The sequence below is a fragment of the Mus caroli genome, unplaced genomic scaffold, assembly GCF_978045245.1.
Source record: "Mus caroli unplaced genomic scaffold, Mus_caroli_1 scaffold_10, whole genome shotgun sequence".
In the NCBI taxonomy this organism is placed as follows: domain Eukaryota; kingdom Metazoa; phylum Chordata; class Mammalia; order Rodentia; family Muridae; genus Mus; species Mus caroli.
The window spans coordinates 7,453,753-7,468,002 of NW_028227265.1; the positions used below are offsets into that span (position 1 = coordinate 7,453,753).

The following is a 14,250-nucleotide window of genomic DNA, read 5'->3' on the forward strand; positions in this document are numbered from 1 at the left end:
AAGGACAAGCCTGAGTCTACAAGCTCAAACTAAGACTAAAGAGCACAACATGGGCCCTCTGTCCTTCACCCACAGCCACTCTGCAGCTACACAGTAACTACTGTTAAGGCAGCAGGACGCTCAGAAGATAAGTAACCAGGCAACGCAAGAAAGGTCCCACACCAAATTTTCCTGTTGAGCCTACAGTGTAAAATAAGCAGGCCCTGTGCTCTTGTCACTGCCTAGGGAGTTCCCACAAGGCCAGCCTCACTGACAGGGCCAGGACTGATGAACGGAGCTTCGGGACAGCGCCCTCCTGAGCCTCCCTGAGGCACTGTATGAGGACAGAGCTTCGGGATGGCGCCCTCCTGAGCCTACCTGAGGCACTGTAAGAGGATGAGGATGGTGTCCTCCGAGAGAAGCTCTTGACCGCCAGGCTCTGGCCTCGCTGCTTCCGCCGCCAGGCTGTCCGGCACTTGGAGTCAATGCTCTGCTTGATCCGATACCAGTCAGATTCCGTGATTCCAAATTTATAGAAGAGGTGACCTGAAAGAACACATCCCAGATAAAAGTTCTCATCCGCAGGCCTTGTCCTGAGCCCCACTGCTGAGAGCACCAAACAGCAGCTAAGCTCTGCTAAGAGACCCAGCTGAGCCACTGGCCTACTCCTGAAGGTCTGACTCATCTTGTAGAAAATCTCACTTCATCAAGGAAGACGTCCATCACCCAGGTCACTGGGGCAGCAGGACCAGATGCAGGTACTTGCCACTCCTCCCGCCTAGTTAACCTTTAAAGAACCAGGCTTCACTCCAACACCAACGAGTCTCCATTTCTCCCAGGCTTCAGACTCCCAAGCCTTTAACTTATCTTGCCCTAAACTCACTCACAAGACGACATATACCATCCTAACTGCCTAGGGAATCAAACAGAGACTTCAAACTGCACTCATACAGGTCTTGCCAAAGCTGTAGTCCATTACCCTCTGGCTCTTCTGTTTAGCCCAGCCCGCCTCAGTCCAGACCAGCAAATAGTACTGTCCCCTCTCCTCATCCAAAACTCCCCTCAGGGCAGCCTGCTTGCTTTCTAGAGCACCTTAAATGTACAGGAGTCTCACACAGTGTTTACCCTTCCTCCCTTACAAACGAGGGGTACTCAGTAAACTCTGGCCAGCATTCGGGGAGCAGCAGGCACCTGAAGATGTTTGCCCAGTGCTCCCAGCCAGTTGCTTGCTCCTGCGTTCTTACCAGGCTGTCTCCTAACACAGCCAAGCTCTTAGCACAGGAACCACCTCCCAGGGTTGCCTGGAACCCCAGGGAAGGGTAGTGGCCACATCCAGCCCTGGAGGGTAGAGCAGGAACACACAGCACACAGCAGAGCACCACTGGACCCTAACTGCCGATCCTTAGGAGCACAGAGCAGGCCAGGAGCACACAGAACAGCACGCAGAGCCTGGCCCATCTCACTACCTCACGCCGTGTCCCTCCCTCTTTTTAGAACTTAGTTTTTGTATCACCAATCCTTAAATTTGCCAATTAAAAATTATATTTATTAAATTGTGTGCGTGTATGTGTGTACCTGCAGAGGTCACAGTTACTGGATCGCCTAGAGCTAGAGCTACAGAAGCTGTGTGCCACTGCTGTGGAAGTTGGGACTTGAACTCAGGACTGCTAGGAGGAGTAAGTGTTCCTAAGCACTGGACCCACTCCAGCCCATGGTCCTCTGTCTGCCACGGCCCCAATGACAGCAGGAAGGATGGTAGTGAAGGACGCCACAAGACTTTCTCTTCAACACAGTGACCTCTGTAGCTGGCTTATGCAACTTCACTAATTAACAGGAAAATAAATGAAGAAACTCAAACTCTAATAATCAAAAGTCTAAGTTGGCAAACGTCCTGTTCTGGCAATTAAAGCCACCGAGTTTAGATCGTCTCCTGAGAGGGAAGTTCTCCCCCAGACTCTACAGCCGCTTTCATCAGGAGCAACCATGAGAAGGAGTGGAACCCTTTCGCTGCCATATTACCTACTGGGTATTAGGAGATGTCTCTGAGTGTTCTGTCTGCATATGCTCAGCAATGGCACAGTGACAGCAGCCCTGTGACCTGGAAGTACTTTTCCCTTTCCCTCAGGAGTGAGCTGGCAGCTCTGGTTCTGACTTCCAGGTCACCTCAAATAGACAGAGAGTCATAAACCACTGAGAAACCACACGCGCGACAAGTGGCTTTAGATATGGACAAAAGCCTCTGCAGGTCCCAGGCCAGTCACCTGGCTTCTAGTCTCAGTCACCACAGAACCCACTGCTGGCCAACTACCTCATCTGATACACATTTGAAAGTCTCGTTGAGTAAGAACACCATCGCCCTTGTGCCTGTTTATAGGCAAAACCAAGGAATAGGAGAAGCCATCTTACAGTGTCACTTCTGGCTATGTGTCCACCTTCGTCACAGCGGAGGACAAACAAGACAAGGCCTGATGTCATACCTTCCTCTGCTCAGCAGGCCATGCAGTAGGACCAAAGCTCAAAACCAAAAGCCCTTGAAACAACAGAAGCCTCCAGCTGCTGGCCTGTGGGTCACCTGCTGCCCAAGGGGTGGAGCACTGAGCTCATGCAAGTCAAGGGCACTGCTGCTCTTCAGCTGTGGAGGCTTGGAGGCAGGCCTGAACAGGCCTTTGCACGGTGGCAAAGTTTCCCAAGGATGCCTACAGGCTGTCCCCAGCTCACCCTGGCCCGTTCATGCGTCTCCACAACTCCTCCTAGTCTGTAGTCTCCGACGGCCATTCTAAGCCACCCCTCAGCAGTGACTGGTCCCTTCTGAGAAGAGGTCTCCCATTTGTCTCCAGGACTCAAGCTGCTCTGCCACCAGCTTAAACCAACCCAACTCTTCCCTGGCTCTCTAAGCAAACTGGCATTCTCGAGGTATCCCAAGACCCCTGCCAAGCCACGGCAGACCAATGCCACACCCATATAATGGCCTGTATCCAAGGCATGTGAGCAGCTTTCCCGAGCCACCCTTCGGGACCAGGGAAGAGACAGCATCTGATTATCCAAATTCAGAGAAACCCACATCCCTGTCACTGATGGATCAATGTCTTCCAAAATCGTTGGGCAAAAGTGCAGGGCCTTTGCAGATATGACTGAGGAAGAGGCTGCAGCAGTGGGATCTCTATGAGGAGATAGGAGAAGATGGCCCATGGAGGCCGCATCAGGAAGCCCCAGAACCACCACACCAGAGCTAGAGGCAAAGCCTCTGGAGGAGGAGCTGCTGCCCAGCCAAGCCAACCCTTGCCTCTGGGCCTGGGTCTGAAGGCTCCAGCACGGACTCTGCTAGTGTGGCCCAAGAAATTCAATATACCCCACAGTGCACCAAGCCAGGAGAGCTCTCTGGACAATGTGCTGCCTGCAACTTACGACCAGGAGACCGTCTCCTCTAGGTAATGGTTTAGGAAGAGTCACTGCATGGGTGTGGTGGTGCACACCTTTAATCCCAGCAGTTGGGAGGCAGAGGGCCCACACAGGTGGAGGTATGCCAGTACTTCACCAAGTTTCTGTTCTTACAAAGCTAAGGAACCAGTGCACAGAGCCCAGCACGGAGCCTGTGGCCACAGAGCCATGGTCATGATGAGCAGCCCGCACTCCTCCTCTCACACATGGCCTGCAGCTGAGTGAGCACAGGGCAGACCATGGTTTGGGGAAGGCAAGGCAGACTCTTGGACAGATGGCCATAGCCTTAGCAGCACCTGTCTCCCCACCCACTACAAACCCCTGGAGCTAAGCCCATGTCTAACTGTGGGGTACACTGGCCCAACACTCCAAAGCCCCAGAGCCAGTCTCTCTTTCTAAAAAAGGTATCAAATACCTACCTGAGATGATGGAAAAGCCAAAGGTGTGGCCCCAGTGAAACTAAACACACAGCCACCCCAGGGGGCACTGGGGCAGTGGGCATCAAGGAATCCCACCTCTGCTCTCTCTTCCCCAAAAGCAGCCAAAGGATGAGTGAGACTGGGATCTGCAAGTCTCTGGAGAAGCTCATTCCCAAGTGTCCCTCTCAGCACAGGGAGTCACACATCTTGCCAAAGCAAATTCTGAGTCCAGACCCTCCCCCCCATTTCCATGATGACCACTGAGCCCAGCATCACTCCCCAGAATGGAACACGGTGTGGCTTCAGCGCCCTGACCAGCTCAGCCCTCACTGTGTGGACGGCTGCTCTCACTGTGTGAACTTACACCGGATGCCGTAGATGGTGAGGGGGTCCAGCTGCTTCTTCCCGTGCTTGCCCTGGCCGGACAAGTTGGACACGGCCTGCACCTCACGGTGGAACAGGTAGTCCAGCAGTGTCAGTGCCATCTTCTCGGCCGTGCGACAGTTGGTGCTGATGTGCAACATGTCAGAAGGGATGATGGCACAGCGTACCCGCATCTCAGGGTTATTCTCATCACCCAGCCAGGTGCCATTGGGATAGTCCTCTGAGAGGGGAGAAAGGCCGCAGTTAGCAACGCTCAGAAGCACGTTTGGGCAGTACAGCCCACAGCCCACATATAAGCTCCCTAGGGCCAGAACACCAGAGCTGAGGTGTAGCAGGCCCAAGCCATCCTTATTGTAAAGGAATACATCAAAACAAGATATGAGCTCAAATAACAGGTAAGTCCCTTGGGCAGACAGAACGAGAAATGATGTCTCAAAGGCAAGCAAGCACACTGGTGAAGCAGTCAAAGCATGCCCAGGTTGGAATCCACGGGCCCAACTCATCTGAGCACACACCAGTTGGTGTTGTGTGTACCTCTCCCAGGAAGCCTTCGCTAAGTCTCTGTCACAATATGCTAAAACACTGAATTAGTCAGGGTTCTCTAGAGTCACAGAACTTAGGTCATCTGAAACAAACATCACAGGGGACATGATGGCAGGGTGAAAAATGGGTGTAGGCTCTCAGCTCTAGGTAAGGATGGAAACAGCTGCATTTTAGAATTCAGAAGAAGATGAATAAATAATCTCTTGGTGGCATCAATGATGTATAAGTAGTGAGATGGTTCTCAGAGACAGGTTCTTTTCCAGAAGTCAGCCAGCCCCTGCTATATCCAGTAGCCATACAAAGTCCAATGGACTAGCTATAATGGTACATGCCTGAAATCCCAAAACTTACAAGTTTGAAGCAGAGGTATCATGAGTTCCAGACCGCATAGGCTACATAAGGAGACCCTATTTCAACAAACAACAACAAAAACAGAAGAAGACAGCTGGGGGGAGACAGGAAAACCATCTCAGGTTGAGAGAGGCCTGGGCCTGCTGTCATTGCTCAGTGATAAAGGGGACAAGCAGGAGGAAGAACTGCCACCCAGTGGGCCATGCTGGTTCACTCAGTGTATTAGCTTCCACAACACACAAATCTGGTGCCCTCTGACCTTCTAGACTTGTGTAACAGTGGAGTGTAGGTTCCCACTGGTAACACGGAATCATGTCTCTACACAGAACCAGACAACACCTACCCACTCCCTGTCTGAACACACCTTTTGTAAATGCAGGAGGGACATGCTAACTGTGCTAATATGTCAACCCCATGTTACCATCTGAACAACACGTTCTTCTAGCTTTATTTTACAGTTCAAGCAAAATACATTTGTTTTCTTTTCCTGTCATATAAATCTTCAATGATATCATCACTTTTAAAGTGTTAAAACGAAAACCTTCCAGCAGCAATTTGGATTTTCTGTTCTTCTTTAAAGCAGGTCAGAGTACAAACAGCTCGGAGTGCCTATCTTAAGTTCCAGAAAAATAAACTGCAGAGAGAGTAGCCCCAGGGAGCACCTCCCCCTTCGATGCTACCCAGCAAGCACCAGTGCAGAGCCGGTCTGGGTCTATGTTCCCGCTTCCCTCCGCAAGGAAAGCAAGGCCTCAAGCAACTCCTTCCTGAGCCCAAGCATCGGGGCCCGGGTCCTCTATTATCTCCAGGGCCTTGACCTGAGCGAGTCTCTGCCCACCATGAGTTGGAAGTCATATGGAGCATAAAAAGATACTTTTGTTCCAAACTTACTGTGCAACAACTGTCACTCAGCAACTCAGCAACCAGTGTGGACAGCAGAGAAGCCTCAGTATGAATCATCGCCACCCCTGCCCTGCAAGAGCATCAGACACCACGAACCTCCCGGCACTTCCATCACACCCAAGGCCTAGGGCATCCACCATGTAAACAAGAAAAGCTCCCTGACTGCAGTGTAGGTGTGAAGGGCAAGAATGGTTGTACACGGGCGGGGCTCTGTGACAGCCCTGCCTCCCAGACACCCCAGTCCCTACTCAAGAGCACCTGTCACAGCTGTGAGCTTCCTAAGCCACTCCTGGGGCTCTGCTGACATTCTACAGTGACAGGGACAGGGCATGAGCCAGCAGAAAGGGACTAAACAATCTAGAAAAGGTGTGACCACAGAGGCTGCAGAGCTACTCAAATACTGCAGCTCAGGGCAATTCGCTACCTGGGCTCAGCCCCAGTCTTCTTCAAGCTAGTGCTTAGACAACAGACTTGTACTCATCAACTACTATCAAGCATACTTTCTGACCATGTGAAAATGGTCTGGCATTTGTAAAGCAACCCCAGTTTAGCAGCATTGAGACACGCGCCTTGTGAGATACTAGTGGCTCCAAACATGAAAATAACCAGAATGAAGTCCCCTGGAACTAACCAGACAGGAAACAAGAGTCAGCACCCACTGCCTTTCAGACCACACTGCCACACAAAACCCAGAATGTTTTGAAACCCAGCCAAGGGTCTCAATTTATTTAACTCAATTCGCTCATTAAGTGGGCAACAAGAGGCTCTGTTTAGTGCAGAAAACATGTTCTTGTGCACTTGTAAATGTCTGCCCTAAATGGATCTTGAGCCGTGCAGGGTCCCAGAGCACCACAGAACCCGGGTGCCTATCTGCCTGCACGTCCTCTCCATACCTGCGGCTGCTCTGAGATGCTCTAACGGAACCCCATCCATGCGGGGATGGTGAGCTGTCAGACCAGTGTTCCACATGGGCAAGGGGAACACAAACCAAGGACAGGCCACATGTTAGAGGACAACTGTGACAGCCAGAAGCTACTTCTATGGCACAGAAGTGGAAAATTTTAGAAATGTATTCCACAAACTGCAAATTTCTAGCATTTTCTTTCAAAAAAGTTTTTGGTATATATGTACCATTTTTGCTTCATTTTTCTTTTCTTAATAAGCTATTTTAAATAACAATTCTATTATATAGTTGTGGTTTCTAACCAGTAATACACAAATGTTTCTTACATAAGAAAACTGAGCACAGCCAAGGTCTCTATACATTGTGGTCACCCCACAAACAAGTTCCACGCATGTGCCCATCAGCCCCTCTCTCTTCAGCCGGGCATCTCAGGCACTGGTCACAATAAAACAAAAACAAAGCAAAACTTAAGCCGCAAGCCACCTGGCGCTTTCTCAGGCTGCCACCAGCTTCCTGGTGCAGGGACCTGAAGGGCATCTGTCACAGAAAGTTGTCAAAACGTCCTGACTGGTCAGCAGAATACAGCATGGAACCATACACTTGCAGACAGCATGGGCTGCAGAGGGAGCAGCCAGAACCAGTGACAACTGAGACATAACCATCCCCACTGTACTTCAATGTTTACGATTACATGGAGGATCAGCCTGTGCTCTAGGAATTACCAAACGCCCACACTGAGTGAGTGCCTGGAAACCAACTAAACCCCTTAGTTAAAAGGTCCGGTTCAGCTGCATTCAGTCAGCTTGGCCTGTGAATGACTGTGCCCCTCCTACGCTCAGTGTTCAAAATGGGACGCAAGAGGCCGACCACCGCAGGAACTCAGCTTAGCTCACATGGCTCCTCTGAGCCCCCATCTCTAAAACCTTACCACTCTTGGCTCTGAACGGGGGCCAAAGGACTAAAGCCTACAAACACACCCTCCATAGCACACCCGATCAATAATTCTTCTATGGCATGAGCCACATGACCTAACACTCCCTGTTGAGCAGCTACCCTGGGGCAAACCAAGACTATGACTGGTTAGTCCCACAGGTTAGAGTTCAGAACTGCCAAAGCTAGTGGGCAATGAGTCTGAAGGGAGCCACTGTCCTGCCTGACAGTCCACATGCAGCAGTCACTTAATAATGATGCCATCGTCTCCACACCCTCGTTAGAGAGCCACAGTGCTCAGAGGACTCCCCGTCACACAAGACCATCAGCAGCTACAGCGCTGCTGAGGATGGCGAGTGACTAACTGGGCAGAGGAGTCTTACAGGGGGTGGTAAAAAAAAAAAAAAACAACCCTTTCTAGATTCAGACAAATACGGTGGATACACATGGCTAAACTAACCCTGCTTCTGTCACTGTGACAAGACAGTTTCTAAGGAGGAAAGCTTTCCTCAGTCCATGGTCACCGGCCCTGTGGGAGCCAGTCATCATGGAGGAAGCCTGCGGTAGAGGAGGCTGTTCATCCCGTGGACCTGAGACACAAAAGGAAAGGCCACATGGGGCCAGGGCCCCACTCCTCCTCAGGACCCGCCTCAGTGGCTCACCCCATGGGAGGTTTACCTCTGAGCAACAGAGCCATGACCAAGGTCAAGCTCTTAGCACGCAAACTCTTGGGAACAACAATCTCCATTTTAGCAACTGCTAGACCATGAACTGTAAAAGCATCAGTATGTGGTGCCTAGCTTCAACTCCTAAGACTGCAATTTGGAAAGACATTATTTCTAGTATTTCAGATACAGTAACATACCTAAGAGCAAAATCTTCATTAAATCGGGAAAAAAAAAAGTGCTTATAGGAAAACCCAGTCATTTAGATGAGGAGACAGAGCCTCTCACAGGTACACAAAGTCTATGCGTGGGATTTGCACACAGCTCAGTCATCAGAGCTCCTTCCTTTCTCGAAACATCCCTGTCACTTAGTTAGACGCAAGGAGGCACTTCAGACTCTTCAAGGGAGAAGAGCCTGCCCCACCATGGGGACCCCAGGAAATCCCGGGGAGGAGCTGAGGGAAGGCAGCCCCCGCATTGATCTTCCTGGCTACTCGCAGATCTCCAACACAGAGGCAGCCCAACCCAAGAAGACCGCACACCCTAAGCGTAGCAACGGCCTCTGGAAACCTACAGAGAAATGCCAAGGACAGTGGCGGCTATGGGGGCATGGTCATGAAAGCTACTTCTCCTCAGGAAGCAGGCCATCCAAGAAGGCAGCCCCATAACAGACATGCCAGGAACTTGAGAGAGGCACAGGCACTGGCAGCCACAGTGGAATGCCAGCTGCTTGACTCTCTTCATCACTCTGTCTCTTCCTGCCAACAGTAAGCCACACCCCTTCCTGCCAACAGTAAGCCACACCCCTTCCTGCCAACAGTAAGCCACACCCCTTCCAGAAGAACAACACAAAGGCACAACTATGACAGTCCTAGGAACGCACCTTCAGAGTTCAGGGTGATGAGTGTGACGTTGCTTCCAATGTTCTGGCTTCCTGGCTGGCCGCAGTTAGACACGGAGTCACTGGCCTCTGACCCGCTCTCCCCATCTTCGTTGTGGCTGTCGTCCTGACCAGGCACTTTCACCACGATGGTGTTCTGCCGACGCCCAGGTACAGCGCTGGCGGGAAACAAACACAGCAGCCCAGGCTGTGAGAGGACATGAGTGGTACACTGAGATAGCCCTGACTCCCGCTGCTGTGTGGACTTATCCCAGTGTCTAGCTGAGCATGGACCAATGCACAAGGTGGGTCCCCCAACATGCGGTATGTCCCCACACACACCCTCCATGGAGATGAGCAGCAACGTAACACAGAAAGTCTGAGACCAAGAAGACACATAATATAAAGCAACTGCTTAAAAATATGAACAGCACAAAATAAGTAAAACGACAACTCCCTGAGACTCAGCCTAGAGTCCGGCTTCCAGACCTTAGAGGCCATCCTCACATGCACAATGGTCATCATGTGTCAGAGAGTCTCCATCCATCCATCCATCCATCCATCCCCCACGCTGTCAGACACCCAAGATGACTCAGCCTCCAAAACACCTCCACACTCTCTATGACTCCTACAGACAAACCCTAGAATCAACTTCCAAGGCCATGAGGATGCTAGGAGTCCTCTGGGAGCCATTCTTGGTGCAGGCCCTGAAGTGCAGCAGCAGCCAAACAGCAGGAAGTGCTCAAGGCCCAGGGCTGGTTTGCTTTCTGAGTGACTGTCAACATTGTGGACTATGACCTACGACACAGCACAGAGGAAGCAAAGCTCTAGCTCCCATCAGCAAAGTCAAAGGGGCCTTAAAACTCTGGCCATCCCCAGACGCAGGAGGCCTTCCTGAACTTGACCCCACAGAACTACCCACGGTGAACTGGCTCCTCAACACTCCACACCCGTGGCCTCAGTGCGGGCCAGGAGGCACATCCTCGCCCCAACAGAGTGGCAGGCCTCCAGCACTCCACACAGCACACACAGCACAGCCCTAGGCCTCCTGTTGCCTAGAGAACTGGACAAGAAGCCAGAACAAAGCTGGAAGGAGCTACACCCCACAGAGAAAAAAAAGCAAGACAGGAATCTGTGAGAATGCTGCCAGTAATTAAAGGTGACCAAGCTTTCCTGAGGCAGAGGCCCCCACGGGGCATGGCTGTTGTACACTTTCATTTCTGATGGAAGTTCCATTCAACACATCTCAAAAGATGGGATGAGAAAAAAAGTCACAACTCAACACAAGTACATCATTTGCCAACTGAGGAGAGGCTCAACTGCAGAGCAGACTGATGGGGTGGTCAGCTGACCACTCGCACTAACTATCTAGCCTCTTCACATACCAGATCCAGCCCAGCGGTCCTCACAGCTGCCCACCCCTTGTACTGTCTCACCCCTTGTACTGTCTCACCCCACCATTGCTAAGCACCAGGCTGGCCCTTCCTGACCTAAAATCTATGGTGGCTGCTACCGGAATGGACCCTGTGACTGCAGACATGGACATGTGCTCAGACTGAACCCTGGCTCAGGAACGCTCACTTATCCTCATGGCAGTGGCAGGGGAGGTGGGGTGGTGATGGCTACTGACTTGCTAATGATATTTTCCAGGGAATCCGGTGCCCTGTTGCTCAATGGGTCTTCCATCTTGGCTACAATGGCGTTCTGCCGATCATTGTTGAGTATTACTGTAGTCTGGGGGACGACGCTATGAAACAAAAGAATCACAAGAAAAAGAAGACCTTAAAACCACAACATTCATTGTCAGAGCACATGCATCATTCAACATGGTCGGCTCCTGGGGCCGCAGCGGAAAGCGGAGCCCAGGCCAGAACAGCTAAGCTGGAGCTGGGCTTTTCCAGCTTCCTGCTGGTTGGTATCCTTGGTTGGCCCAAATGCATAATGTGGGCATGGTGGGCTGTGAACATTTAACAGAATAGGCAGGACAGGCTAAGGCACCCTCCTGTCCTACGCATCTGCAAGCCATCTCAGCAACAGGTTTACATGGAAACAGGTTCCTCTTCACTTTCCCCTTGGGTGTGTGATGTGTGATGTATATGTGCGGGGTGCGTGTGTGCACTGCATGCATAGGAGTTGTGTGCAGCGTCCAGAGCGGGGATCGGGAGTCTTCCTCCACTGCCTCATTCATTTCAAACAAGGTCTATCACTGAAGAGTAACCTAGTCCATTCAGCTAGGCTGGTAAATCAGCAAGCCTGGGTGGGATCTGCCTGTCCCCAGTCGCCTGAGATATGCACTGCCATGCCTGGCTGTTTATGAGAGTGTTAGGGATTTAATCTCAGACCTTTGTGTTTGCAGAGGTATGAGCTGACCCACTGAACCAGCTCAGATCCCCAGCGTCTTTCAACCTCATCCCTCCAAAGCTGATACGGCATGCTGGTCTCACAGCTGCCCTCCTCATGTCACTCCACGTCTGCCCTCTAGAGTGGGGCAGCCAACCAACCCATGGGCAGCAAAGGGAAATGTGCTCACACACCACCCGCAGCCCTCTAAAAAGTGCACAACCACAACAGGAGGCCTTGAGGCTTGGGTTTGAGGAGAAATTCTAGGAGAGAATGGACCAGGGCCCAAGAGTCACCAGGTTCAGCAACACCCAGGAGGCAGGACTAGGGTGTGACCGAGCGGGACATAGCTCTCAGAGGCTCCTTCCCACTGCACTCCTCAGAGTGTAAACTAGGAGCATGGCAGAGTTGTCCAGTGTGGACTACTGTGAAGAGCCAGGGCTAAAAAGAACCACCACTTGATGCAGCCAGTTATAGTACCTAAAAACCCAGTGTCCTCGTCCAGAGGAAAAGGGTACCTCCTTACTAAACAGGAAGTGTAAGTAGCAGCATGACATTCATTTTTGTTTCTACTTACTCTCTGGTGACACCTAAAGTGACAAACTAAGAGTGAGTGTCCACAAGGATCCAAAGTAACCCAGGCGATCTCTGCCTGCTTCTGTGGCTGCGTGGCCTCGGGCACACACACTTGCCACACTCACAGCACAAGATGGAAATGGCTTCCAAGGCCTGATATCATACAATCCTATCAGCCACAGCTCTTCCACAGTAACCAGAAAACACCAGAGAGTAAGTGGGAAAAATGCACATATGCTGGAGCATCACACACACACACACACACACACACACACACGCTTCTGGGAACATTTGTCACCAAACTAGGGTGGGAAATCAGGAAACCATTTCCAGGCGCCTGAGAACGTGGACTTCTGAAGACAGGACTACCTCCCTTTATGTCACAGGTGTATGGCCACAGAACACATGCTTCCTCGTTCTCCTGTGTGACTTCTGGGGTACCTGGGCTGAGATACCCTCCTAGTGACTTAGTTAAACACAAACCTGGGAGCTGCTGGAAGGGCGGATCTCACAGATGGGACTCCAGCTCCTCATTAGTTCTCTGTGGTCTGTAAGGGAGAGGTGACGGGGAAGGAGGTGGCCTCTCAGGAGCCCTCCAGAAGGAGGCCTAAGCTGCTCTGGCCTGAGACAGCCCCTTCCTGCTACACCCTCACATGCCATCCCCAGACTGCACACTTGTTCAGCAGCTCCTGAAGCGGCTCCTAGAGTAAACCATGTAGGAACACACACACACATGCACACGCACACCAAACAGCCATGTGCACACACAAGCCATACACTCAACGTTGTGAAGTAACTACAAGTTTCTTGGGAGCACACAGAGGCCTGTGAATACTGCCCCCAGCTATGAAATCCGTGTAGCCTGAACCTAAAGCAGAGACAACAAGCAACCCTGACCCCACGCATGAGTGAGAGGCAGGCCTCCTTCAGATGCCATCGCATGCCACACGGCAACTGCGTGGCTCTGGGCAGTGTAGTCCCCTGCACAGGTCCAAAAAATGTCCCTTTCCCAGAAAAAGCCCTGCTCTGCCACCTCCTGTGATCTCTCTAGAGAACCATCGGTTTGTCCTTGGAGAATGTTATGTAGAGAAATTTGCAGGCCAGCCACAGGAGCAGCTCATGGTTTTTGCTTCAGTGGCTGGGGACTGCTTCATGCATGGCATGGACGTGTTAGTGAGCCTTGCCCACTGAAAAGGGTAAGAGTGTCTATAGGTTTCCTCATAGCTGCGCCTTGATCAAGAGCACACAGGGTCCTGAGCACCACTGCCTGGCCATGCAGGAAGGACACCCAGCTTCTAAGGCCTGGCCATGCTGCTGCACGGGAGAGTTCCCGTCTTCCACATTCCTTCTGGCATCAAGGGCTACCTATCGTCCTTTGATCCATCTTAACCGTGTACAATACAAGCCCCTCTAGCACCGCCATCACCCCTACCACCCATCCCACCCCTACCACCACCCCACCACCCCACCACTACCACGCCATCTGACTGGCGTATTCTTATGGCCAAGAAGCTCAAGACTTGCAGGCATCCCTCAGGCTGGTCTCACAGTAACTCCATTTTCTGCTGCGTTTACAGCATTTCGGCTTTAGGACATCTTCCCTTGTCTATGTTATTCTTCCTATGCTCTCTCATATCAACCGACCACGGGCCTGCCTGCCTGCTTTCCCGAGTCAGACTGAAGGATGCTTTTTACCTGGTTCTAGGCCCCAAAGGCCTCCTGCAACCTTGCAGTTGATCTGTGCTCTGCCTTTACGAGGAGCGCCTGTCGAGGTCCTCCTCTGCTCCAGTGCTGACTGTAAAAAGCATAAACTAGGCAGAGTGGCTTCCATCCTTGCCCCCACCTGGGCTGCCGCACAGTATGACTCTCTCTATTTTGCTCCAGGAGCAAGCTGTCTACTCCCCCTTGGTTTATACTGTTGAAATTCTTTATATGAATTCT

The 14,250-nt window shown here is 51.6% G+C and overlaps 1 protein-coding gene across 13 annotated transcripts in view; it reads right to left on the bottom strand.

Annotated features, from left to right (window-relative positions):
* Window positions 1-14,250, bottom strand: part of Banp (BTG3 associated nuclear protein) — a 74,012-nt gene that overhangs the window by 25,777 nt on the left and 33,985 nt on the right. For 10 of the 13 annotated variants that reach the window (XR_015048591.1, XM_029480531.2, XM_029480532.2 and 7 more), the window contains 4 exons: window positions 11,024-11,140; window positions 9,397-9,572; window positions 4,201-4,440; window positions 358-525 (listed from right to left, as the gene is read on the bottom strand). Coding sequence is in view for 12 of the 13 variants with exons in the window: in XM_029480531.2 (XP_029336391.1) it covers window positions 358-525; window positions 4,201-4,440; window positions 9,397-9,572; window positions 11,024-11,140 (701 nt within the window). In the remaining variant the exon portion in view is untranslated. The remainder of the gene's footprint in view (window positions 1-357; window positions 526-4,200; window positions 4,441-9,396; window positions 9,573-11,023; window positions 11,141-14,250) is intronic. The other 3 variants (XM_029480533.2, XM_021169688.3, XM_029480529.2) reach the window with 1 other exon arrangement.